The sequence below is a fragment of the Myxine glutinosa genome, chromosome 10 (assembly GCF_964187855.1).
Source record: "Myxine glutinosa chromosome 10, kmMyxGlut1.1, whole genome shotgun sequence".
Lineage (NCBI taxonomy): Eukaryota > Metazoa > Chordata > Myxini > Myxiniformes > Myxinidae > Myxine > Myxine glutinosa.
In genome coordinates this window covers 5,748,014-5,773,793 of record NC_136270.1, presented here as the reverse complement: position 1 = coordinate 5,773,793, position 25,780 = coordinate 5,748,014, and the positions used below count along the sequence as shown (strand labels likewise).

The 25,780-nt window shown below is 44.0% G+C and overlaps 1 protein-coding gene across 1 annotated transcript in view; it reads left to right on the top strand.

Moving 5' to 3' along the window:
* LOC137418150 (integrator complex assembly factor BRAT1-like) overlaps positions 1 to 25,019 on the top strand; it is a 40,127-nt gene extending 15,108 nt beyond the window's left edge. Inside the window, exons 6-11 of the mRNA XM_078785281.1 lie at positions 2,137 to 2,299; positions 14,601 to 14,683; positions 15,121 to 15,202; positions 16,528 to 16,626; positions 21,982 to 22,151; positions 24,010 to 25,019. Coding sequence (XP_078641407.1) covers positions 2,137 to 2,299; positions 14,601 to 14,683; positions 15,121 to 15,202; positions 16,528 to 16,626; positions 21,982 to 22,151; positions 24,010 to 24,894 — 1,482 coding nt within the window. The 3' untranslated portion in view covers positions 24,895 to 25,019. The remainder of the gene's footprint in view (positions 1 to 2,136; positions 2,300 to 14,600; positions 14,684 to 15,120; positions 15,203 to 16,527; positions 16,627 to 21,981; positions 22,152 to 24,009) is intronic.
* The last annotated feature ends 761 nt before the right edge of the window (positions 25,020 to 25,780 follow it).

Sequence of the window (25,780 nt, the reverse complement as noted above, 5' to 3'; positions counted from 1 at the left end):
CCGCTTCCCCAAACTCAGATGACTTCATATATGATGCTCTCTCCACAAACACTGGCACTGCTCTCCTCTCCACAGCTTCAGTTTCCTAATCTGTGGAGACTTCAATTGCTATCATTGATAAATATTGCAGCAGTTCATAGTTTTCACCAAATTTTAGTTACTTTTCGATGAAGTATCTATTCTCCCTCACCTTCAGAGGATAATAAATGCGTCCATTTTTGATCACATGATGTGTCTGCCTTCAAGGCCAGAAATCTGTAAAGGAGGGGGGTGGGGGGGGTGGAAGCGAGGAGGACATGTGTGTGTGTATGTATGTATGTATGTATGTATGTGTGTATATATATATATATATATATACATATACAGTCACGTGAAAAAGTAAGTACACCCCATGTAAAGTTTTGACTTTTTCAACATATTTCAACATACAGCTATTTGATCTTCATTTCAACAATATTGATAGATAAAGGTGATATAATATAACAAATATCATGAAACATTTACATTTTGTAGTCCATTGTATAATTTAAATAAACATAAATGCAAATTTTGCATGTGGAAAAAGTAATTACACCCCTACATTTATCACTACTTCAAAATACCTAAAATTAGAATCAGGTGCACCAGCTCAGGCGCAAATGATTAGAACATCGTTAGAGAGGATCTTGGAGGAACGTGTCTTATTTAAACCTCAGACATTTAGTTTGGTTTGCTCTTTGTTGTTGAAGTGTGCGGCGTCACCATGCCTAGATCAAAAGAGCTCTCTGATGCCTTCAGAAAGAAGGTTATAGATGCCTATGAGTCTGGGAAGGGATTTAAAAAGATCTCCAAACAATTTGAAATCAATCATTCGACTGTCCAGAAGATCATCTACAAGTGGAGAAGATTCCAAACAACTGCCAGCTTGTTCAGGCCAGGCCGCCCCAGCAAGTTCAGCCCGAGAGCAGACCGCAAGATGCTGAAATAAGTCTCTAAGAACCCCAGAATGTCATCACGGGGACCTACAGGTAGCTCTTGCCACTGTTGATGTCAAAGTGCACGAGTCCACCATTAGAAAGAGGCTGCACAAATTTGATCTACATGGGAGGTGTGCCAGGAGGAAACCTTTGCTGTCCAGAAAGAACATCAGGGCAAGACTAAAGTTTGCCAATGAACACCTAGGCAAAGACCAGCACTTCTGGAACAATGTGCTCTGGACAGATGAGTCAAAGGTAGAGCTATTTGGCCACAGTACCAGAAGACATGTTTGGCGAAAACCAAAGACAGCATTTGACCACAAGAACCTGATACCAACTGTAAAGCATGGTGGTGGAAATATTATGGTTTGGGGCAGCTTTGCTGCATCAGGGCCTGGGCAGCTCACCATCATAGAATCCACCATGAATTCTTCATTGTACCAGTGGGTGCTTGAGGATAATGTGAGGCCATCTGTTGGAATGTTGAAGCTCAACCGAAGGTGGACCTTGCAACATGACAATGTCCCTAAACATACCAGTAAATCCACCAAGGAATGGCTGAAAAGAAAGAAATGGAGGGTTCTGGAATGGCCAAGTCAAAGCCCGGATCTAAATCCCATCGAGATGTTGTGGGTGGATTTGAAACGAGCTGTGCATGCAAGAAACCCCTCAAACATCGCACAGCTGAAAGAATTCTGCATGGAGGAGTGGGCAAAAATTTCTCCCAGTCGATGTCAGAGACTGGTTGACAGTTATAAGAAACGCCTACTTGAGGTTGTTTCTGCCAAAGGGGGCAATACCACCTATTAGAGCCAAGGGTGTACTTACTTTTTCCACATGCAAAATTTGCATTTATGTTTATTTAAATTATACAATGGACTACAAAATGTAAATGCTTCATGATGTTTGTTATATTATATCACCTTTATCTATCAATATTGTTGAAATGAAGGTCAAATAGCTGTATGTTGAAATATGTTGAAAAAGTCAAAACTTTACATGGGGTGTACTTACTTTTTCACGTGACTGTATGTATATATATGTATATATATATATATGGTCATTGGCATTTTGCCACATTCTCTCCGCAATTATTGCGAAAAATTGAAAGCCCTTCTTAGCAACAAAAGATTTGTGATTCTCTCCCTTATCCATCTTTCTTTTTTTCCTTCAAAAACAGGGTATTTCTAGTGCTTCTGCTCCTCTCCGCACAATCATCACTGCTGTTTCTCAACTCCTCAACCACGCCATCACAACAGATGCAGGTTGCTCCATGAGCATGATGCGAATGCAATGTGCAGCTACAGATTGCCTCAGTGCACTTGCCACACCATATGTTACAGGTAGGTAACAAGGTTTTACTTTTGTACAAGTTCCCTATGGAGATTATTACACATTGATGCATTTATGCTTTACTGTATATTACAATGAAAGAAGCTATAATCAAGCAATTGGGTGAACGTACAAGTGTGAAATACTGATCTTGTAAAGATGCTACCTTTTTTTGCATCATTGCTTGATGGACTTCCACGTATAGAAAAACATCTTAACATGTTTTAGACACACTCAGATGTAAGCCAAAGATCCTTTGAGCCAAACTACCAAATAAGACATTTTTACTCCACACACATGAAGCAAAAAGCAGGGTTAAGTAATTGGTTCATGTGTCTGTCTGATGATCAAGGAACAACTTATTTAAATTGAACGTTATATTTTGAACACGAATCAGAACGTGAATAGGAAGACTAGTTTGCCGTTTTACTGTACCTTGGCTCTGAATTTGTCCCGACCACACATGCGCAGAGGAATGAGATAATATTTTTGCGCTGACTGTGTGCCTGACAGTCAAATAAAATTGAACATCATTTAATGCAGGAAACTTGCTGTTTATAAGGATGTTATAAAGGCCACAAACAACAGGTGCAAATTACTCATATACATAATGTGTTAGGTAGGGTGACGTAATAGGCACTGGATAAAACGGTGGAAAACCGGAATTTATTTATATGACTTTAAACCTATTTAGACCTTTAATTAAAATGAATTATATACTTGAACACTGCACAACACAACTCACCTACTTCCAGAACCATGATATATATCTATATATAGCATGAGAGGTTGTGGCATGTGAGAGGGTATCAATAAAGCCTCCTTCTGCCAAACTGTGACTCAATATTGTCTTATTACAGTGCAAAAGGGTGATGTACAAGACTTCTTCAGTAACCGTATACTTATGAAGTATCTGAAGATGAAGTATCCAGCATTGCCTGGGGATATTCCCAGGAGTGGAGGGGGAGAGGGTTAGGGGGAACGAGAGGGAGGGGAGAGTTATACTGTGTGTGTATGTATGTATGTATGTATGTATGTATGTATGTATGTATATATATATATATATATATATATATATATATATATATATATATATATATATATATATATATATATATATATATATATATATGTATATGTGTATATATATATATATATATATATATATATATATATATATATATATATATATATATATATATATATATATACACATACATACTAGCAGAAGTACCCGGCATTGCCGGGCGGGGGAGGGGAGGGGGAGGGGGAGGGGGAAGGGGAGGGGAGGGGAACGGAACGGGGGGAGAGCGAGTCCCTTGGTAAAGCGAGCGATTTTTTTTTTCATAGCGTTCATAGCGTTTCATAGCGTCATAGCGTTCATAGCGTTTCATAATTACCCTTGATTTTTTTTTTCATAGCGTTCATAGCGTTTCATAGCGTCATAGCGATTTTTTTTTTCATAGCGTCATAGCGTCATATCGTTCATAGCGTTCATAGCGTCATAGCGTTCATAGCGTTTCATAGCGTCATATCGTTCATAGCGTTCATAGCGTTCATAGCGTTTCATAGCGTCATAGCGATTTTTTTTGTCATAGCGTTCATAGCGTCATAGCGTCATCACGTGATCGCTCTGAGCGAATCAGCGCCCACCTGCTCTGATTTGATTCCGTGCGCTGAAATGCGCTGAGGTAAATATGAATAAAAAATATGGATCGTCAAATATTTTGAGTTCGGCCATGTTCGTCCCAGGCTCAATGGCCATGTCTATGCCAAATATCAAGCACGTAAGCCTCTCCGTTTAGGAGTCTATCGGTAACATTACACACACAGATACTAGGGCGTGCCCGTACGTGGGTGCAAAAAAACATGCGTGCAAACAACAACAACAAAAAAAAACTTTGAAACCACGTGGCAGTAACGACCACAGAACCCCCCCCCCTCTATTTACATGAAATGGTTTGGTCCATTCGCAAAGCCAAAGCGAACGGCTTGCGAGTACGGTAGAACCCCCCCCCCCCCTCTATTTACATGAAATGGTTTGGTCCATTCGCAAAGCCAAAGCGAACGGCTTGCGAGTACGGGTAAATAAATCGCCATAGCTCGGTAACTACTTGTCCGATTAATATGAAACCTTGAAAAGGCACATCCTCAGGTCCCCAGCAATATACCTGGCAAGTTTCAAGTATATCGGACCCGTGGTTGTCGAGAAACAGCGGTCACAGACAAACACACAGACACACACACATACACACACACATACACACACACACACAGAGATTACTGGAATTATAGATAGATATATATGTATGTATACATATATATATATATATATATATATATATATATATATATATATATATATATATATATATATATATATATATATATATATATATATATAGATATATAGATATATAGATATATATATATATATATATATATATAATATATATATATTATATATATATATATATATATATATATATATATATATATATATATTATATATATATATATATACACACACACACATCTTGGGGGTGGGGAGGGGGGGTTTTATAGTCCCCTCGGTTTTGGGGGGGGGGGGGGGTGGGCGAGAAGGGAAGGACAAACTTACCCGTGCAATGAATACTTTTACCTCGTTGCTTCAGGTAAAGAAGTCAATTTAAATACCCCCTGCCACATCCACCTATGTTACCCCAAACAACATAGCCTATGTTACCCCACACAAAGTTGTATTTGTACCCCAAGTCTGGCTGTGCATAAGGAACAAAAAAGCCACAGAGAGAGAGAGAGAGAGGTAGAAAAATGAAAATAGAGAAAAATGATAAAGATGGCATGCATATATATATATATATATAATTATATATGCTTGGTTACAATACTGGGTACACTTTTACACAGATTAAATAAAATGCCCTCAATTTAAAAAAATTAACTGAATGAAAAGACACCTATGGTTTTATGTTGTAGCAAATAGTCTTGAGGACCTGCAAATACCTGATTTTCACATTATATCATGCACTTAGATTTGCGATGGTTGAGTAAACAAGACAAAAATGGCATATTTTCGGAATAAAATGTTACATTCTCACTGTGTCAATTTTTATTTCATTGTCTTTAAATAAAAATATGCATTGATGATTAAAATTGTAATTTAATGGAATGTTTGTCTAGTATGTCTCCTGGTGTTGTTTTTTACATTTTCTAAAAATCCTTGAGATGTGCAATGCGTGGTAAAATAAGTGATTCGTGCATAACACTTGGTGTCCACCAAATTCACAATAATTGTGATGTCAGTTTCATTTTCAAATCACGAAGGACTCGTCAAATGAACTCGGTGTGTTTGTGCCCACCAAATTCACAATAATTGTGATGTCAGCTTCATTTTCAAATCACGAAGGACTTGTGAAATGAACTCGGTGTGGAGGTTAAGAAATACCTTCAGAAGAATTCCCTTGATGCTTATTCAATCGATCAATCAGAAAGTTAATTTTTTTCCCGATAATCTTGTGGTATTTTCTTTCGTGTCCGCCCCGTTATGCACGAATCACATCCCAGCAAAAGTGAAAAGAAACCCGCATCGCTCAACTTGATTATGTGGAACGCGGGTCCCGTTTGATGTGATAGAAAAGCAGTCACTCGCTGGCAGACGACCACCCGTTTACGGATGATGTCAGAACTTGTTTTCGTGTCCGTGTCCTCCGGTGCTGCGCTATGCACGAATCCAGCGTGCAAAGTGCACTCTCGTTTTCATTTTGGTGAAAACTAAGCATGTAGCAGGTCTGATGCTTCAAACTCGGATACTCCACTATATACAGAACAACCTAATGCAGCATACTTAGTTTCCTGAAACTTTATTTTTCCACTCAGATGTAACACTTAATGTACCCAGTATTGTAGCCCTGCACATATATATATATATATATATATATATATATATATATATATATATATATATACATATATATATATATATATATATACATATATATATATATATATATATATATATATATATATATACATATATATATATATATATATATATATATATATATATATATATATATACATATATATACATATATATATATATATATATATATATATACATATATATACATATTGTTGCGAATATGGAATTTGGCCTCCATATCCGCTTGTAAATATTCCCCTATTTTCTCCAATACTCCCCAACTTTCCCCGATCCCCCATTCCCTAGTCCCATTGCATGTAAATAACAATCAGTAGAGCCGACCTTCCCCTTATTCCCCCATTAAATGTCGTGCCCAGGTCCACCGCACCACACGTAGACAACTTTCGGACATCTTCCTAGTTATTCTTATTCTATGTCAGTTAAGGCCTCGTCTCCATTAATTATGACTCTTCGTTGCACCAGAATGTGATTATATGGCATCAGTAGTGAGTTTAGGACCTTTCCCATACCTCCTCCCATCTTCTTCCCCAAACAACAACAATTACAACAACAACAGAGGAGATGGCGGCGGAGCGGGGGAGGATGCGTCCTCACACCGGCTCGATTAGCTCCAGACCATGCGCTCCACGGGGTTACCCCGAAGGGGCTGGCTGTCAGCTCCTCGTCAGGGGCGGAGCCAGTAACCCCCCCACGCACCCAATAAGAAGGGCGGACCGATTCCATCTGGGCGGAGCTAACGAGCCGAGGGCGTGTCACTCCCCGCCGGATATACGCAGCCGCTTGCCGGACGTGACGTCAGATTCGCCCCCAGCTGGAGAAAGACGGACCTGCGAGCGCTGAAACAGATGCGCCTGAGTTTGGAGAGGCCTGAGAAAGAACGTCACCTCTGAGCGCTGCGACGAGACCTCCCCGCATCTCTGGACCGAACCGTGTACCCTGCTTTGAGCCAAGAGTGCACCTTGAGCCATCGCTATCTGCGCTTTCCTAGCCATCAATCCCCGTGTGAGTCAGTTTTTGTCCTGTTTCTCTGTGGTCTGTCGGGAATAATATAAGGTTGTGTCTAAGTGCCCACCTTCCTATGTTTCCCTCTTGTCCCTGTAATCTAACCTTCCGCCTTAATATAACCTCCTCCGGAGGTCTTGAGAACTGAACCCCTGGTGTCGTATTGTGTCATTATAACCCAGCCGGGTGTCTTCTTTTTCCTTCATTGGTCTAGCATAGCGCGATTAGTCAACCCCGGGTGCAATCGGGGTAACTTGTACGGATACGGCGGCCATCCCGCTCGGCCCACCATACCATCAAAGTCGTATCTGTAACAATTGGTGTCGGGAGTGAGATTCGAGGCCCGACCAAATTTTGAAAAAAAAAAACGAATAGAGGAAAAAAAAAAATTTGGTCAAAATTTGGAGCGGCCGAAATTTGTATTTGTTTTACGAAACTCGAATTTTGCAAGTCGCGCTATGGCGGATCAAGACAGCTGGGGTCCGGTAGGGGAGAGTGAAGCAGGGTCGATCCAGGACCAAAATGAGGGACAGGAGGAGAGCGAAGCAGTGAGGGCGGCAGGTTCGCAAAATAGCGCCGTCACGCACGAAGAAGCGGGCGCGCAAAATGGCGCCTCGCTGATCACCGCGCCAGCGACCGTGGCAGCGCCCCCGGTGGATTGGAATTTGTTTTTTATGCAAATGAAGGCCCTTATGGACAAGAATAATGAAGAAATGGAAAGCAGAATAATGATGGGAATGAGGGCTGATAGGGAACAAATGGGGAACCGGATGGATGCTCAGAGTGAGCAATTGGGGGTAATGAGGGACGAAGCGAGGGCTCAGAGTGAGCAAATGGGGGTAATGAGGGACGAAGCGAGGGGTACCAGTGAGGGGTTAGACAATAATTTTGAGGAGTTAGACAAGAAATTTGGGAAGATAGACAATAATTTTGAGGGGTTAGACAACGGGATAAAAGAAGTGAAAAATGGGTTAATGGGGGTAGAAAATAGAATGGCTGCCCAGGAGAATCAGATAGAGGGAGTGAAAAATGGGTTAGAGGGGTTAGAAAACAGTATGGAAGGCAAATTGAGGGACATGAGGGACCAAGCGGAAAGGGAAGTTAAACAAATGGAGCAGCAGATAGAGGGGGTCAGAATGGGGGTAGAAACCAAACTGGATGCTCACAGGGAGGAAATGGAGCAGATGAGGGTGGCATCTGGGCAGGAGATGCAAGTGATGGGAGAGGAGATCAGAAGAGGAGTGAGTGAGGAGGTCGGAGGAGTGCGCGAGGAGGTGAGGCACTGTGAGGAGCACATGGAAAAGGAGGTGAGAAAGGGGACTGTAAAGTTACAAGGGGGCATAGAGGACCTGACGCAGGAGGTGGAGCAGCTGACGGTGGGACAGACGGAGTTAGTGGAGCAGGTTCAAAGGAACACTGCGGTATTAGGAGGGTTAAAAGTGACACAGAAAGAACTAAAAGACGACTTGATAGCGACGAAGAGGGAATGTCAGATGGTACGTGAGGGACTGACAACGAGGTTGGACGAGGTGGTAGAGGTAATGGAGACGAAGGACCGGCAGGTGAGGACGCACATGGAAACGGTCAAGGTAGCCTTGGAGGACGAGCTTGAGGAGACGTACCGGGGAATAAAAGAGGTGAAGCACAAATTAGAAGAAGTGGAAGAAGGGATGAGCGAAATTAAGAAGCGACGGAGAGGGGATAAGAAAGAGATAAAAGAGGAGATAAAAGAATTGGTCCAAAGTCTGTGTTTGGATCGTGATGATGTGCTCATTAACCGGATGAGGGATTCGCAGGTGATGGAGGAGAAGCGAAGAGGAAGAGGACCCGGTGTAAGTGGTGACCAATATGGTCGTGCGTATGATGCGCCAGGGGATTTAAGAAGCTTGGGGGTCGAGATGGACCCGGGTGTTCGTGAGAGGCCGTTGGTGAAGTGTGCGACAGGTCTGGTGTGCGAAAAAGGAGGTGAGCGAGAAAGTCCGACTCTGGGGTGTGTGAGGAAAAAGTGCGTGCCAAGGAGTGAGTGTGCTGGCGAGAGTGAGTCGGTCGTAGCGCGTGTGCGAGGGAGCACATGGAAGCGTGGTGTGGTGAGTGTTACAGAGGGTGTGACGGGAGAGTGTGCGCAGGAGTGTGCGCGAGAAAGGTGTGTGACGGACAGGTGCATGAGGAAAGAGTGCGCTGTCAGAAGTAAGGAAGAGTGTCCACCTGTGGTGAGTGTTACAGAGGGTGTAACGGGAGAGTGTGCGCGAGGAAGGTGTGTGACGGACAGGTGCATGAGGAAAGAGTGCGCTGTCAGAAGTAAGGAAGAGTGTCCACCTGTGGTGAGTGTTACAGAGGGTGTAACGGGAGAGTGTGCGCGAGGAAGGTGTGTGACGGACAGGTGCATGAGGAAAGAGTGCGCTGTCAGAAGTAAGGAAGAGTGTCCACCTGTGGTGAGTGTTACAGAGGGTGTAACGGGAGAGTGTGCGCGAGAAAGGTGTGTGACGGACAGGTGCATGGGGAAAGACTGCGCTGTCAAGAGTAAGGGTGAGTGCGCTGTCAAGAATGGAGGTGAAAGTAGTGAGAGTGACAAGGAGCGTGAGTTAGTTGTGACAGGTGAGCGAGGATGTACACCTGGGATGGAAGGATGCACACCTGGAATGGTAGAGCGTGAGTGGGAATGCACGCTGGAGTTGGTGGTGAGGCAGGTGGTTGGGTGTGCGAATGAGAGCACACCTGTGATTGTCACAGAGGAGGTGACAGAGGAGGGGGCGCGAAGAGGTGTTTTGGTGAGGTGTGCTACCAACGAATGTGTGCCAAAGTGTTCGGTGGTCAGGTGTGTGACCAAGGCTGTGAGTGGAATGAGGGTACCTGGGTGTGTAAGGAAGGGTACGAGGAGCATGGGCACAGCTGGATGTGTGAGCAAGGAACGGGCTGCGGGATGTAAGCATGCAGGTGAAGCATCGACGTTAGACGGGGTCGAGTTTAGAACGACTTATAGCCGAATCGGGCCCTCGGTGCGTGCTGGGCCTCGCTTTGAACGGCCGCGTCCAGGCTCCACTAGGCGGAGCTGGCAGCCCGATAGAAAGGGTTGTCATGGCGACCACTTTTTGGTGAGACGTGCCGGCAGGTCGAGATCGGGGCATTGGATGGCTCCACGCCGAGGTGGTGTGTGGGATCTCGGCACGGGTAAGCCCCCGTCCCTGCACCGAATGCCGGACGCATCCACCCGCTGGCACAAAACAACCAGCATCCATTGCTTGGCTTTACGAAGCCGGGCTTTGGACAGGGATTGGCGCACCGAGAGGTAGTAGTGAGTAGACTGGGTGATGAGGTTAGTGTTTTGGACCCAAAATTAGAGAAAAACAAAATTTGATGATTGGCAAGGAATTGGCAAGGGATTGGCAGTAGTGATTGGCAGATGATGGGTAGTGATTGGCAAATTTTTGATTTGTTGAAATTTGATGTGCAAAATTGGTAGTGAGAGACCCCCGATGTGGTGGGATGGCAAATCCACCATCCTTCCCATGTGGGGGGGCAAAGGAGCAATAGCTTATGGGGTGTATGGCAGTGAAAACTAGCCCGGGTGGGTTAGGTTATATTGATAGGGATCTAGAGAAGATGACATTAGGTAACGTTAAGTTTAGTTAGTGACTGATACCTGTAGTGGGGACGCAGGTAGATTAGTGTGGATTATAATGACGTGGGAGCGCAATAGTTTAAAGGGACGACTGGGAAGCGCAAGTTTCAGAAGGGAGTAGTTAGCTGAGATGATGCTGTGTGTGTGAGGATTGAACAGGTGTGATTGCACAGGTGTGCAACTGGACAGGTGTGTGGAGTAGTGTATGAGTAGTGAGTGTTGTGGATCAGCGCGAATGCGCTTGGGGAGAGAAGGGTGCCGGTGGCACCAGGTGTGAGAGCACAGGTGTGCAGGTACAGGTGTGTGGAGAGAGTTGGAGTAAGTGGTACGGAGTGGTGTGCATGGTGCGAAGGTGTGGATGGGGGAAGAGTGGACCCCCATCACGGATACCCGGGGCGGGTAGTGTAAGTGTTAGGTAGAGGGTGCAGGTAAATTGTGGTTGGATATTGGCATCTGTGGTGCGGTTGCAGAATGGTGTTGTGAATGGGTGCATTAGTGTTGTGGAAATGGCTGGGCGTGTAGCCTGTTAGTGTGTGTAGTTGGTTGAGCACTCCACCACTGTGAGGATGTCGGCCAGGTGAGGCCGCAGGTGGGCTCTGGGAGCCGGTAGAGTTGTGGATGGGGCCCGAGGATCCGGAGGACGGACCCGGGTAGCCCAGTGCCAGAGAGGGCACCGAGTGGGGAGAGTGCCAGAGGGCCTTCCCCAGGTAGTTAGGTTAGGGTAAGGAGCAGGTAAGCTCGGAGGCAACTGCAGTGGTGGAGGTGTGCAGGTGGGTAGACCCACTGGGAGAGGTACACGCCGCAGCCCAGAAATTGTGCGAGGGCACCGGGAGATGAATCGGGGGAGTGAGACCCCAAATTGAAGAGCACCACAGTTTGGCCAATGGGAATTGGTTTTTAGAACCCATAGTGTAAGAGGGCCAATGGTTTGGCCGGAGAGAGACCCCGGGTAGTGTAAAGTTGTTAAAGTCATTTAGGAGATAGTTAGGATTGATGAACCTGTCGCACCATACGCAGCCACTTACCTGTGGTGATGATGATGACTCCACACCTGTGTTTTCTTTGTTTTGTTGCAGGAGATGAATCGCTGTGTGGATTTGTGAGACGCATCACGACGTGGATGAGACATTGGGGTGATTCCATCTCTCCCTCCCTAGGAGGGACTGATGATGAATTGGTAATGGCAAATTATGATGTTGAGTTGGAGATGGCAAATTTTGATGAGAGTTGAAAATGGCAAATTTGATTGGTTAGGAGGGAGAGAAGACGAATTTGGTTTATGGGAGGAACGGGGAAGACAGTAGGGATGTTTGTCGATTTGTAAAGTAGATGTTTATGGGTAGTGTTGTGTTTTGTGGATACAGTAAGGGGTAAGGGAGGGGCCATGTAGGTTACCTGGTGGGGGGGGGGGGCGTACGATAGGAACGTACCTGTCTCACCTGGTTCCCATGTGCCCCCAGTGTGCATTACCTTATATTGCGTGCACTTTTGCGCCCTTACCACCTTACTCACTTGTTGCTTCTTTTGTCTCCCACCTCCGAGGATCTGGCTTTGGGGTAGAGAGAGAGGAAAGAGAGGTGCTGGCTGCGCAGTTGTGGGCCTGCACTTTCGCTGTTTGCTGCCGGGATCGATACACCATATGGACCGCAATGTTTGTGGCCACCCACAATGGACCGCAGTTCGTTTGCGGCCAAGCACCACCCGGGGATGGACCTATGGGTCAACGTGGCACCTATGCCATAAAGGTGAACCACTGTTAACTAACACCAAGTGCACCACAAGAAGAGCAAGAGACACCTGCAGGGTTAGGGGTTGTCGAATTTATTTTTATTCCAATGAACAATGGTGACTGCACCGATTGGTGGTGGGGCGGTGCTTTTGATGCTGGGACGGGGTGCTCTGCACGTTATTAAAGGCCGTCGGCCACAGAGCACTCGTGGGTTGGTGTATCGATGTTGGCAAGCGCGCTCTCTCTATGCATAACATCTGCATGTGTTCCTCCAAAAACAGGTCCTGGATCGTAGTGTAAATAGCAGCATAGTCTTGTAAATAATGCTCCCTACCGGCTGTATGTTTAGTTTGCGAATTCTTTCCGGATTCGGTTATCCTGTGGGTGTGTTTCTGTGAGGAGAAGGGTGCAACGTCGCAGGGGGACATATTTACTCATTTGTGAATATCTGTAAAACTGTCGCACTCAGGGTAGAGTTAATAGTAGAGGGAACTACATTGCGTGCCACACTAAAGTAGGTAAAAATTTATCGGGTCGGGACGCCCCGAGGGTAGAGAAGGGTGCAATGTTGCGAATATGGAATTTGGCCTCCATATCCGCTTGTAAATATTCCCCTATTTTCTCCAATACTCCCCAACTTTCCCCGATCCCCCATTCCCTAGTCCCATTGCATGTAAATAACAATCAGTAGAGCCGACCTTCCCCTTATTCCCCCATTAAATGTCGTGCCCAGGTCCACCGCACCACACGTAGACAACTTTCGGACATCTTCCTAGTTATTCTTATTCTATGTCAGTTAAGGCCTCGTCTCCATTAATTATGACTCTTCGTTGCACCAGAATGTGATTATATGGCATCAGTAGTGAGTTTAGGACCTTTCCCATACCTCCTCCCATCTTCTTCCCCAAACAACAACAATTACAACAACAACAGAGGAGATGGCGGCGGAGCGGGGGAGGATGCGTCCTCACACCGGCTCGATTAGCTCCAGACCATGCGCTCCACGGGGTTACCCCGAAGGGGCTGGCTGTCAGCTCCTCGTCAGGGGCGGAGCCAGTAACCCCCCCACGCACCCAATAAGAAGGGCGGACCGATTCCATCTGGGCGGAGCTAACGAGCCGAGGGCGTGTCACTCCCCGCCGGATATACGCAGCCGCTTGCCGGACGTGACGTCAGATTCGCCCCCAGCTGGAGAAAGACGGACCTGCGAGCGCTGAAACAGATGCGCCTGAGTTTGGAGAGGCCTGAGAAAGAACGTCACCTCTGAGCGCTGCGACGAGACCTCCCCGCATCTCTGGACCGAACCGTGTACCCTGCTTTGAGCCAAGAGTGCACCTTGAGCCATCGCTATCTGCGCTTTCCTAGCCATCAATCCCCGTGTGAGTCAGTTTTTGTCCTGTTTCTCTGTGGTCTGTCGGGAATAATATAAGGTTGTGTCTAAGTGCCCACCTTCCTATGTTTCCCTCTTGTCCCTGTAATCTAACCTTCCGCCTTAATATAACCTCCTCCGGAGGTCTTGAGAACTGAACCCCTGGTGTCGTATTGTGTCATTATAACCCAGCCGGGTGTCTTCTTTTTCCTTCATTGGTCTAGCATAGCGCGATTAGTCAACCCCGGGTGCAATCGGGGTAACTTGTATGGATACGGCGGCCATCCCGCTCGGCCCACCATACCATCAAAGTCGTATCTGTAACAATATATATATATATATATATATATACATATATATATATATACATACATATATGTATATATATATATATATATATATATATATATATATATATATATATATATATATATATATATATATATATATATATATATATATATATATATATATATATATATATAAATAAAAACAATTTATTTTTGGGATGTCCATCATGGTTGTGGAATTTGAATTAAAGTGGCTTGCTCAGTTTACTTCATGATTATCGTTAATTACCAAGTGAAAATGAAAAATAGAAAGCAAACAAACTTAGCATTTCTGATTGTTCGTGCACTTCTGTGTTGTAGAACTTGCAGAGCACAAGGATACGGTTGAAGAAGCTGTGTCCGTGTTGCTGTGCTGCTTAAAAACCCCACTTCAAGACGCGTTTGTATGTTTAAACATGCACCACATTTCTCATGTTCATGCTTTAATTACAACATCTTCAAATACTTTTGAATGTGGTTGCAACTTCCACTTTAAAATTCCCTTTTTTTGCTTTCTTTTTATGTACCTTAACCCCACCCAAAACTGATAAATATTCCATCCATGCAAAAGTTTTCGAAAACAAATCTCCAGGAAATTCAATTTACTTTGTAAAACTACCAACTTGTTGTTGGCATTGTAAAACGATCACGAAGAATTTGACGTCAAACCCTGCAAAGAATGATCTGCATTTCTTAATCTTTAAACCATTTAGCTTTATCTGCTTCCACTTCCCAAACATTTCTCATAATAGGCTCCTAATTCCGGTGTGTGTGTGTGTGTGTGTGTGTGTGTGTGTGTGTGTGTGTGTGTGTGTGTGTGTGTGTGTGTGTGTGTGTGTAGGTGTTAGGTAAGCTCTTTCGTTCCCTGCTACAGTGGCTGAGCTTTGCCGATCATTCCATCTTCAATGAAGAGCAAGGCAATGGTTGGTTACATTCTTGGCCTATTTCAAAGAACCACTCTAGTGTTAGCTGTACACGTACATGTATAAGTCAGTGTATATATAAACACACAACTATATCAACAACTGTCGGGGACGCCTCTTCACGGTGGTTGTACCCCCAACGCAAGTCGTGGGCCAAATCTTCCGCATTCTTCCCTGCTGCCTGGATTTGTCAGGGCAGCGCAATCACGGTCAGAGAGCCGATCGGTTCCCATTGCCAGCCCTTTCCCTCTTGTCTCTCTCTCTCTCTCTCTCTCTCTCTCTCTCTCTCTCTCTCTCTCTCTCTCTCTCTCTCTCCCTCTCCCTCTCCCTCTCCCTCTCCCTCTCCCTCTCCCTCTCCCTCTCCCTCTCCCTCTCCCTCTCCCTCTCCCTCTCCCTCTCCCTCTCCCTCTCCCTCTCCCTCTCCCTCTCCCTCTCCCTCTCCCTCTCCCTCTCCCTCTCCCTCTCACTAACTCTGTTGTGGCCCTGACTTTGTGAAAGCTGAGTTGTGACCATGAATACCTGTACCAAACCTGCACTTGCTGCAAGGGTAGTGACCAGAAAGAGATGACTGTCACACATCCACCCTGCGTAGGTACCCATTACACAGTTGAACCACTTCATGTTCGTGCTGGTGAGACAGTGGGCCCCAAAAATGAAATGTTTATTGTATGATCATGCATTTTGGTCCTGTGGGCTAGGATGTGTTTTTGTATGACCATCATGAGCTTTGACCCTAGGGCCACGGCGCACGTAGTTGTTTTTGACAAGCGTTGTTTGACCGTGTACTTTGGTCTTGGGACAGTATATGTGCCTCGCTTTATCAGTTTTTTCTTTTCTTTCAAAAGGCATTTCTCAACAGAGATGACAGCCTGGGAGCCAGAAACACGTCCGTGGATTGATTCCTTTCCCCGGGGGGTGGGCTGGCAATATGCTAATAAAAGGTTACTAAAACCATGTATGGTGGCCAATCCTGCGATTAACATTATAGCAGCTGACACTGCTTTAGTGCTTTATGCAGTCTGTGTTTTTCATAGATCTGAACTTAACCCCAACGTGCATTTCACACACACTTGATGTATTGTTCTGGTAACAAAGATCCACCATAATAAGTCAAAATGCATTTGTTGCTTACAGCGTGGTGAAGTGAGCAACAACTTGTTTCACAACTACTTTTTCTTTCATTGGCAAAAAGGTGGTTTAAAACGGTTATCGAAAGCAAGTTGTTTATTGTAATTTGTTTGCGAGTGTGCTCCAGGTGCTTTCATGCTTTTTTAAAGACATGGTTTATACACAATTCAAATCCACTATGTGCCTGATATGTGCAGGTCTAGGGAAGCTGCTGCACCTGCGCTTGTGTGATCCCCGCTGGGAGGTACGCGATTCAGTTCTCGAGTTCCTCGGAAGCCTTGTCACAACAGTTTGTGGTGAGTCCGTTGGGTTTGTGTAAATTCACAGGATTCTGTGTCAAAAGCATTATCTACATTGTGGTGAAAAGACCCATATACTACAAATCAGATGGGATCGTTCTGCTCTAAGTCAAAGTAACGACCCTCTCCCGAGAACCAGAATTTATTACCATAATCCTGGAAGTTTTAAATGTTGTCAATAACCCCAGAACTAAAGTTAATTAAAATACCCAGGTTTTCAAAAAAAAACACTTCTGGGAGACTGAAGGGGTGGAACGACAGTCGCATAATTGCTCTCAAAGCTAACTCCAAGAAAAGGGGGAGGTTGAGGGAAAAAAGTGACGTACTGTTTTTTTAAATCCACAGATCAATGCCCATTAAAGGCCATCCACAGCTCCTCCAGGATGTACACAATATTCCAAGTAACCCCTCCTCGTTAAACTCCAAATAAATCGAGGCTTATTTCACACCTCAACTGTTTTGTTCCTCTTTTCTCCAGTTTGTTGTTCAATCAGTCTTCTCTCCAAGACTTCAAGTTGGCAGTACACCAACATGTCATGTCATCCCCTACATCAACCCGCAATCTTTTCTACTTCCATTAACCCAACCCAACCCAGCACTCTTACTTGCAGGTTTCCTCCCATCCTTTTTGCATCCATCTGTTGTCCCTACAACTGCAGGCTAACCCCCGCTCTAGCAGGGAAAATGGCCTTAAAATGCATGTTGTGTTGTAGTTGTGTTGTCCCTACAACAGATGACACTGCCCCACCATCAGGTAGTTGCCACCCCTCCCCTCACGGGCAGTTATTAAAACGGTATGGCCCTCTTTTTAGCCCACCTGGAAAGTAGTTCTGGGGAGCTTATGCGATCCGTCAATCCGTCAGTCCGTAAACACTTGCAACTTCTTCTCCGAAACTGCTGATGGGATTGTGACCAAACTTGGCTAAAGTGATATTTGGTATGTTGCAACTCAAGTTTGTTCAGGGCATTAAAAAATCAGACCCCCTAAAATAGGTATTTGCTTTCTTCTCCAAAACTACAGAAACAATTTTGGTGAAACGTGATCACAACCTTCATCACCCATGATGCAATAATGCTTGTTCATGGCTTTAGAAAAACAGGGTCTAGGGGAGTTTATGGGGGCGGGGGAGCAGGTGGGGAAGGGTGGTTGCCCCCAAAAATAGTTTTTCTAGCAAACATTGAAATTGGCTTAAAATACCATGATGCTGTTTAAAATACCTTTAGTCGGTGTAGTATTTTGCTTTATTCTACCAGGTGAGCACCCAGGGGGTAGTCCCTATGCCTGATGTCCTGATGTCCTGTAGTCCTGATGCCCCTATTTTTATACATGGTTTGTACATGATTCAAATCCCTTACTTACCTGATACACGCAGGACCTGGGCAGCTATTGCACCCACCTGTGCTTATGGATCCGCTCCGGGATGTACGCTCTGGGAAGGGGCTGAATGGGGGTTGGTGGTTCAAGGGGCTGAAGCGAAGGCGGCAGTGGAGGTCGGGGGCATGGGCCTGAGTTGGTTCAAGGTCAAGCATTGTAATGTATGATTGCTGCATATATAGCTGGGCTTTAACTATTACTTGATGCATACTAGCAAAGGATTTGTCATTATGGACAGGTTAATTCACCCACTTCCATGATATATGTTTTTCATGCGGATAATTTGCATATTGTAGTATGACTTGTATGGGGGCTTCGGCTGTCCAAGCAGGGTGAAGTGGAATTGGTCGAAAAGTTATAGGCCTAATGGTGGAGAGGAGAGGTGGAAGTCTGAAGGAGGTGGAGGTTGGAGGCAGAAGATGGAGAGTGGAGGGGGAAGGAGGGAGAGGGTTGTGGGAAGAGGGAGAAAATTGTGGGTTTGATAAGGTGGGAAGCCTGTTTGGCAGGATGTGCTTTCTAACAGTTTGGTGGTTGTAGTTATTTGTGCAGAATAGCTCAGTACATAAATATAGAAAAATCTGACCACTCACACTACATATCACTGGTCAAATCATTACTCGATACAGCTTTCTACCAAATACAGGACTATCCCCTGCAATTACAACAACAACACAACAACAGGCATTTTAATGCCATTTTCCCTGCTAGAGCAGGGGTTAGCCTTGTGGTCCCCATGACAATGTTCTTCATTTTGCCCTATTTTCTGCATCTCCCCTTGTTAACCCCCTTGCCCGCATTTCTTCTTCGACCATCTTTAGCCAAGTCTTTCTCGGTCTTCCCAGTCATCTACTTCCTTCTACATTCATTTCCATCACTCTTCTCAACCAGTCATTTTCATCCTTCGTCAACACACGACCAAACAATCTCAACCTGTTTCTCTTCACAGCATCAATCACAGGCTCTATTCCCATCATCTTTCGCAATTCATCATTTGTCTTCCTCTCTCTCAACGATACTCCACACATCCACCGAACCATTCACATTTCCACCCTTTCCAGCCTTCATTGCTGCTCTACGTTCATTACCCATGTCTCGCTCCCATAAATCATAACACTTCTCACACATGCAGCATACACCTTTCCCTTCAGCTTCAACGACACTCCCCTCCTCATCGGCATGCCACTCAGTTCCCGAAACCTCTTCCATGCATATCTCACTCTAGCAACAGTTGCCGAGTCTGACCCACCTTCTCCATTCAACATGTGTGCGAGGTAACAAAATGTTTTGACACCTTCTAGCTTCACGCCGTCTCCAAGATCCAACTCAACATTTCCTCCATCTGCAGCTCCCTTTGTGCACACCTTACATTTGAATGTAGCTGCCACACTGGTTAATGACCCTCTCAGACCACTACATTTTTGATGAACCCACTCAGCGCACATTGTACATTGAATGGAGTTCACTCCGACACCCTTCCTGCACACAGCACAGGGCCACTTCCCAGTTCTTTCCACCTCACCACATGCTTTACCACTTGCCATCACCTTCGTTTTTTCCGATATTCACCTTCAGACCTTTTGTCTCCATACATTCCTTCCACGTGTTCATCTTCTCCTTCAGTCCATCCATACTTTCCGCAATCAACACCAGATCATCTGCATACAACAACTCCCACGGTAAACCCTCCTTTACGTTCCGAGCCAGCACCTCCATCACAGCTACAAATAGTAGTGGACTTAGTACCGACCCCTGATGCACTCCCACCTTCACCTCAAACTCACCACTGTTCCCGTCCTTCGTCCTTACAGCTGTGCGTGCTCTTTCGTACATTACCATCACTACTCTGATCAACCTTTCCTCCACTCCTAACTTCCTCAATGCCCATGTCACTACTTCGTGTGGAACCCTATCGAATGCTTTCTCCAGATCAACAAACAAAATTGCTCACGTTGTACGACTACAAACGGTACATTACATAAGTTCTGCACCGTTTCCCCAAAGTCCTAAGAAGCAACTGAAATCTGTTGCCACATTTATTACCCCACATGCGAAGCAAAAAAGTCGGGTGAAGCAATTTATCCACTTTATCTGTCTGTCTGCAGACATCAGTTCATGATTGAGGAACAATTTAATTTCATTTGAATGTTGTATTTTGAGCACTGTCGAACATGAATCGGAAAACAAACCTGCAGTTTCGTACTTTGGCTCTGAATTTGGCAAATTGTATGGAATCTCATCCAAAGTGCGCATGCGCACAGATGAGTAAGGTGATTGTTTTAGTCTGTCTGCCTGTCTGGCAGTCAAACATCATTGAAAATCATTCCAAACAGGAAACTTACTGTTTTTAGCTACGTCGTAAATGACACAAACAACAAGCATGAATAACTAATGTAACGTGTTAAATAACATGGTGTATAAGATAGTGTCAACAGCGGTAAACATCCAGAATTCATTTTTTCATACGACCTTTAAAATACAATTTATTTTATTTTAATTTAATTATATACTGGAACACCACGATGAAGCTAACTCCAAGGGCCTTTCACTCACTCACCGCAGGCAGGTTGGTGGTCTTTCCATCTTCTACCGACTCCTCTCTGGCCTTGCCCCCCCAGCTCTCTCTGGGCTCTGTCCCCCAAATATTCCTACAGGTCGCACAAGATCTGCCTGCAACCCTCTTATGGTTAAACTGCCAAAATCAAGACTCACCTTCACTCCTTCATTCCTCTTTTCTCCCGCCTCTGAAACAAACTCCTTCACTCTCTTCAATCCCACTCCACCCTCCAGGTCTTTAAAACAGCTGTTCACCACCATCTCTTATCTTCCCCCATCCAAAACCTTGATCTTTTCTACCCCCACTAATTTCACCCCAAATCCACTTTTTTGAAATACCAACTTCTGTCCTGGAAGTCCTTGGTGTCCTTGTGTTTTATACTTCTCCCACCCCCCACCCCCTTCCCACGCCTCTTCCCCCCAAGCCCTCTCCCTCCCACACATCTCCCTGCTCTCAAATGTTGTGTTTGTGTGCTTCCCCTTCTCTCCCCATCTTGTCTTCCGCTCCCTCTTTTTATATATCTTGTTTGTCTGCTTGATTTGTTTGTGAAATAAATGTTAGCTCTTTCACGAGCCTCGATTCAGTATTCAAAAATATATATACACAAAGAATTAAGTTAAGCACCCCCCCCGTTTTTTTACAACCTCGCACATTACAAGTTTGTTGTCGTCAAAACAGTGTAATATACCCATGATATTGCTATATTTTCTGGAGAAGTGATATTATGGTCACATAAAAACATAACAATCATGCCGTTTTCAATATTTTATTCTGAATAATTTAAGGTGAAATTTTTTGGGAATTTTAGGCATATTTGCACCTCAATTTAAGTATGGAGCTATAGGTCCATCACGGACAGTGTGGATGACGTTTATGTTTTCTAACGTACAGTCATTGTTCTGAGAAGACCTCTAGCGATCTTTGCGTCAATAACGTGTGTAGGACCCACGTGATCGGATCACTGACTCAACCCTACGTCTCATAGACCCTGTGTATCTGCATTTCATCAATGGATAATTGCTAATGTCATACCAATCATTATTTGATCTCACATACCTTAGAATATATGCCAATGTATACATATACACAAAGAATATATATTAGGGGGTGCTTACCTTAATTCGTTGTGTAGGGGTGCTTAACTTAATTCTTTGTGTATATATATATATTACGCCATCTCGACGAATCATATTTCCTGCCCTCTCCAGTCTCCAGCGGGAGAATATCGACATTCATACAAAATTGCGGCTTGTGGGAATATTGATTGTGCTTGGAAATGCAAAGCAAGAGTTGAAAAGACCCTTCCCATGTCCTTTTTGTCAAGACTGTGTGGGGTATGGTGTTCTATGAAAGCTCTAGTTAATTTGTGTTGTCATAGCCAATTACAAGCTTTTTTTTCTTTCCCCAAAACCTGTCACAACAGTGCCAGGTGTGGGAGATTGGTGCGTGCATCATGACCTGGCTAAACGTACCTGGCAGCTCTTGGCTGACCCCGAAGCCTACGTAAGAGCAAGTGCAGTCAAAACCCTCAGCCACCTTGCCTATCTGCCTCGTGCCTGGGCCTATCTACAGAATCAGCTCTCACTCACAAATGTATGGCTTTTCTGGATTGCTCCAATTAAATGTAGCATTACTATTGCTGTTAATGATTCCTGCTAATGATAATGCCTATGCTAATGATACCTCATTTGCATCCTGAATGGTAAAGAAAAACAAACTAATAATTTCAAAAACAAATGACTTCATCTGATCGTCAAACTCTTGCATTTATTTATTTATTAAAAAGCACCATTGGACAGCAAATGCAACTCCTGTCAATCTCCCCACATTTTTGTGTAGGAAGCAGTCCATGATTTACCATCAAACAAGTGAGGCCAAATTTATGTTAATTGTGCGATGACAGAGGGAGCTGCAGATGGAGGAAATGTTGAGTTGGATCTTGGAGACGGCGTGAAGCTGGAAGGTGTGAAAACATTTTGCTACCTCGGAGACATGCTGAATGGAGAAGGTGGATCAGACTCGGCAACGGTTGCTCGAGTGAGATGTGCATGGAAGAAGTTTCGGGAACTGAGTGGCGTGCTGATGAGGAGGAGAGTGTCGCTGAAGCTGAAGGGAAAGGTGTATGCTGCATGTGTGAGAAGTGTTATGATTTATGGGAGCGAGACATGGGTAATGAACGTAGAGCAGCAACGAAGGCTGGAAAGGGTGGAAATGCGAATGGTTCGATGGATGTGCGGAGTATCGTTGAGAGAGAGGAAGACAAATGATGAATTGCGAAAGATGATGGGAATATTGCCTGTGATTGATGCTGTGAAGAGGAACAGGTTGAGATGGTTTGGTCATGTATTGAGGAAGGATGAAAGTGACTGGTTGAGAAGAGTGATGGAAGTTAATGTAGAAGGAAGTAGAGGACGGGGAAGACCGAGAAAGACTTGGCTAAAGATGGTGGAAGAAGAAATGCGGGCAAGGGGGTTAACAAGGAGAGATGCAGAAAATAGGGCAAAATGGAGAAGATTGTCATGGGGACCGCAAGGCTAACCCCCGCTCTAGCAGGGAACATGGCCTTAAAATGCATGCTGTTGTTGTTGTTGTGTGCGATGATCACCCGTTCAAAGTTAGTCACCAATCGCTGAAGAGTGATTATCCAATTCACGATCAAATCCGAATCACATGTGATTTGCTATTTTTGCTACTTCACAAGTTACTGAAGTGTAAATTGCTATTTCGACAGACGATTAGCTGTGCATGTACAACGATGTTTTTTGTCAGCATATGAGGGTTAGGTGTGTGTTAGCAAGACACTCGCGAATCGACTTTCGTAAATTCGGCCCTAAATGTTTTACATATTAGTGGGCAATTCATTGGTTGCGGAATACACATCATATTTCGGCAAATTGTGAGTAAAGCATGGCTTCCTTTGCAGAAATAACTGTTACATTTAGTGAATTTGCAATTACTGCTTAATAATGCATTGTATATAAATGCAGGGATGGAAAGTAAATGTTGATAATGATAAGGTGTAGTACCTGTAATTCTCAGTATTTAAAAAAAAAAAAATTTACTTTTATTTCACATCTTATGTTTCTTATATAGGAATAGAACATTGTGTCTGGCCTAACTGCAAATTCCTTTTGGGTCGAGCATAGTAATAACCGTTTCCTGGCGTATTACCTGACAGCTGCATGTGTTGAGATATTTAAATTAGATCAAATGACAATACTAAGAATGGATTTTGGTCCTTATTTGGTAATAGGTATATGACTGGAGTCTTGATTGCCAATTTATGGCATACATGATTTACATCTTTTTCAATATGGTGAGAACGGATTGCCATTAAAATCATTCGTTTTATTTGGAATTGTCAAATTGATTCATCCACAGGTTATGCACTAGTTCCTAATGCTCCTTTATACCGTTCCCATCCATATGCTTTGCCCTGCCGTAAACATAGGATGACATCTTGGAAAACCTGCTGCACCTTCTCATCAAAGACATCGAATGCTTCCCCCGACGAGCTGTCGCTGCACTGCTCACTGACTGGCTCCAGAAACATCCATCTCTTCAATCACAGCTTCTCCTCTTGGCTTCTGCAGATGATAACGCCGTCGGTGCCGAGTTACAACGTGCAATGTGTGACCACGACTGGGAGGTCAAAATTTGCATGGTGGCATTCTGGGAACTAGTAGCGACGTTGTCACTGAAAATAGATGGCAGCAATTGTGGAGAGATTGCAGTTAAAGTGCTGCTGGTTGCTTTGCATGACTGTGACCGGCTAGTGGCTCGCAAGGCACAAGAAGTTCTATCAAGTTTGAAAGAGATTACATTGTCCCACAAGCACACAAGCATGAACTCGACAATTTCCACTCGAAATCGTTCCATAAAAGAAATAGAGAAAGTAGAAACGATGGAAATGGCTGCAGGAAAAAGTTCAACAGAAGAATTTGTTCTGTCGGTAAAAGAGAATGTTAAGATGAATTCCCATTGCAGTGTAAACGGTAGAAATACTATTTCTGTCGGAGAAACTTTCAGGAACACAATTTTTGACAATTCAAACAAACCAGAGAGCAATATGGCATTTCAAAACTCCAATTTAAAGGGTATAGAAGATCTTGATGCAGAAGCATGTGGAGAGAACATCTGTAATATTGCACAGATTGCACAACATGATAGACATGGACAGGCTAAACCAAAAGCCATTTCCTGCAGCCTGCAAGCCGTTCTGGAAACGTTGGAATTGCCACCTGAAATGGAGGCAACTGATGCTGCAGTGGCTCTTCTCCAGGATATTCTTGCCTCTGCGGAGAAACTTCAAGGAGATGGGGCTGACTGTTATTAAGATGGGCACATGTCAGCAACGGATAAAATGATTCTATCGAGCCGTCTAAATTATGGACTCTTGATATTGCTTTTCTTAACGTTTTCAGGAAATCCTTAAAATATTAAAATTGAAGTTTTAATTGATTTGCATGGGTTGTGTGGTTTTAGTCACTTCATGCTCACTGGGATTTGGTGGAATTCTGGGAATTATTTGTCAAGATCATCCTATTTCTTGAAAGAAAAAAAAAATCGCACCCATGTCTGAAGGAAGCGGTTCAGTTTGACATTTTAAATATAAAATAGGCAAAGTCTAGAAACGAACGACGCGTATTAAAATTACCCTTTATAACCCCTAAGAATTACTCTTTACAAACCCATTAGAATTACTCTGTAGCTCTCTTTAGAATTGCACTTTAGAACCCTTTAGAGTTAAACACGGTGGGTTGGAAAGGTTCTTCGTTTTTGATGGACGGATGGAAGGAAAACGTAGCCAGATAATGAAACGGCTACACTGCTTAAAAATTTAAGTTTTATAGAATTGTTAGGCTACTTTTTCCATGTATCCAAATATGGACACACATAATACATGAATACACCATTTCATGCATATGACTTTAATATAATATGCATATGACATTTCATGCATATAACAGAATTATAAGAGCCCTCCGATCATTATATTAGACCACTAGCGAGGTACCCATGGCTATGCACGGGTGGGGAGCCGAAAGCAAAACAATGCGGAAATGGTGAATGCTAAAACATGGAACCAATACATTCCAAATTCCTATGCCACCTTCAGTCACACATCAGACATGGACAGCATGTTCATGAGACACTTAGGTTAAAAAAAAAAAAAAAAAAGGTGATGGGAAACCGTGAACCAATAAATTCCACATTCCTGT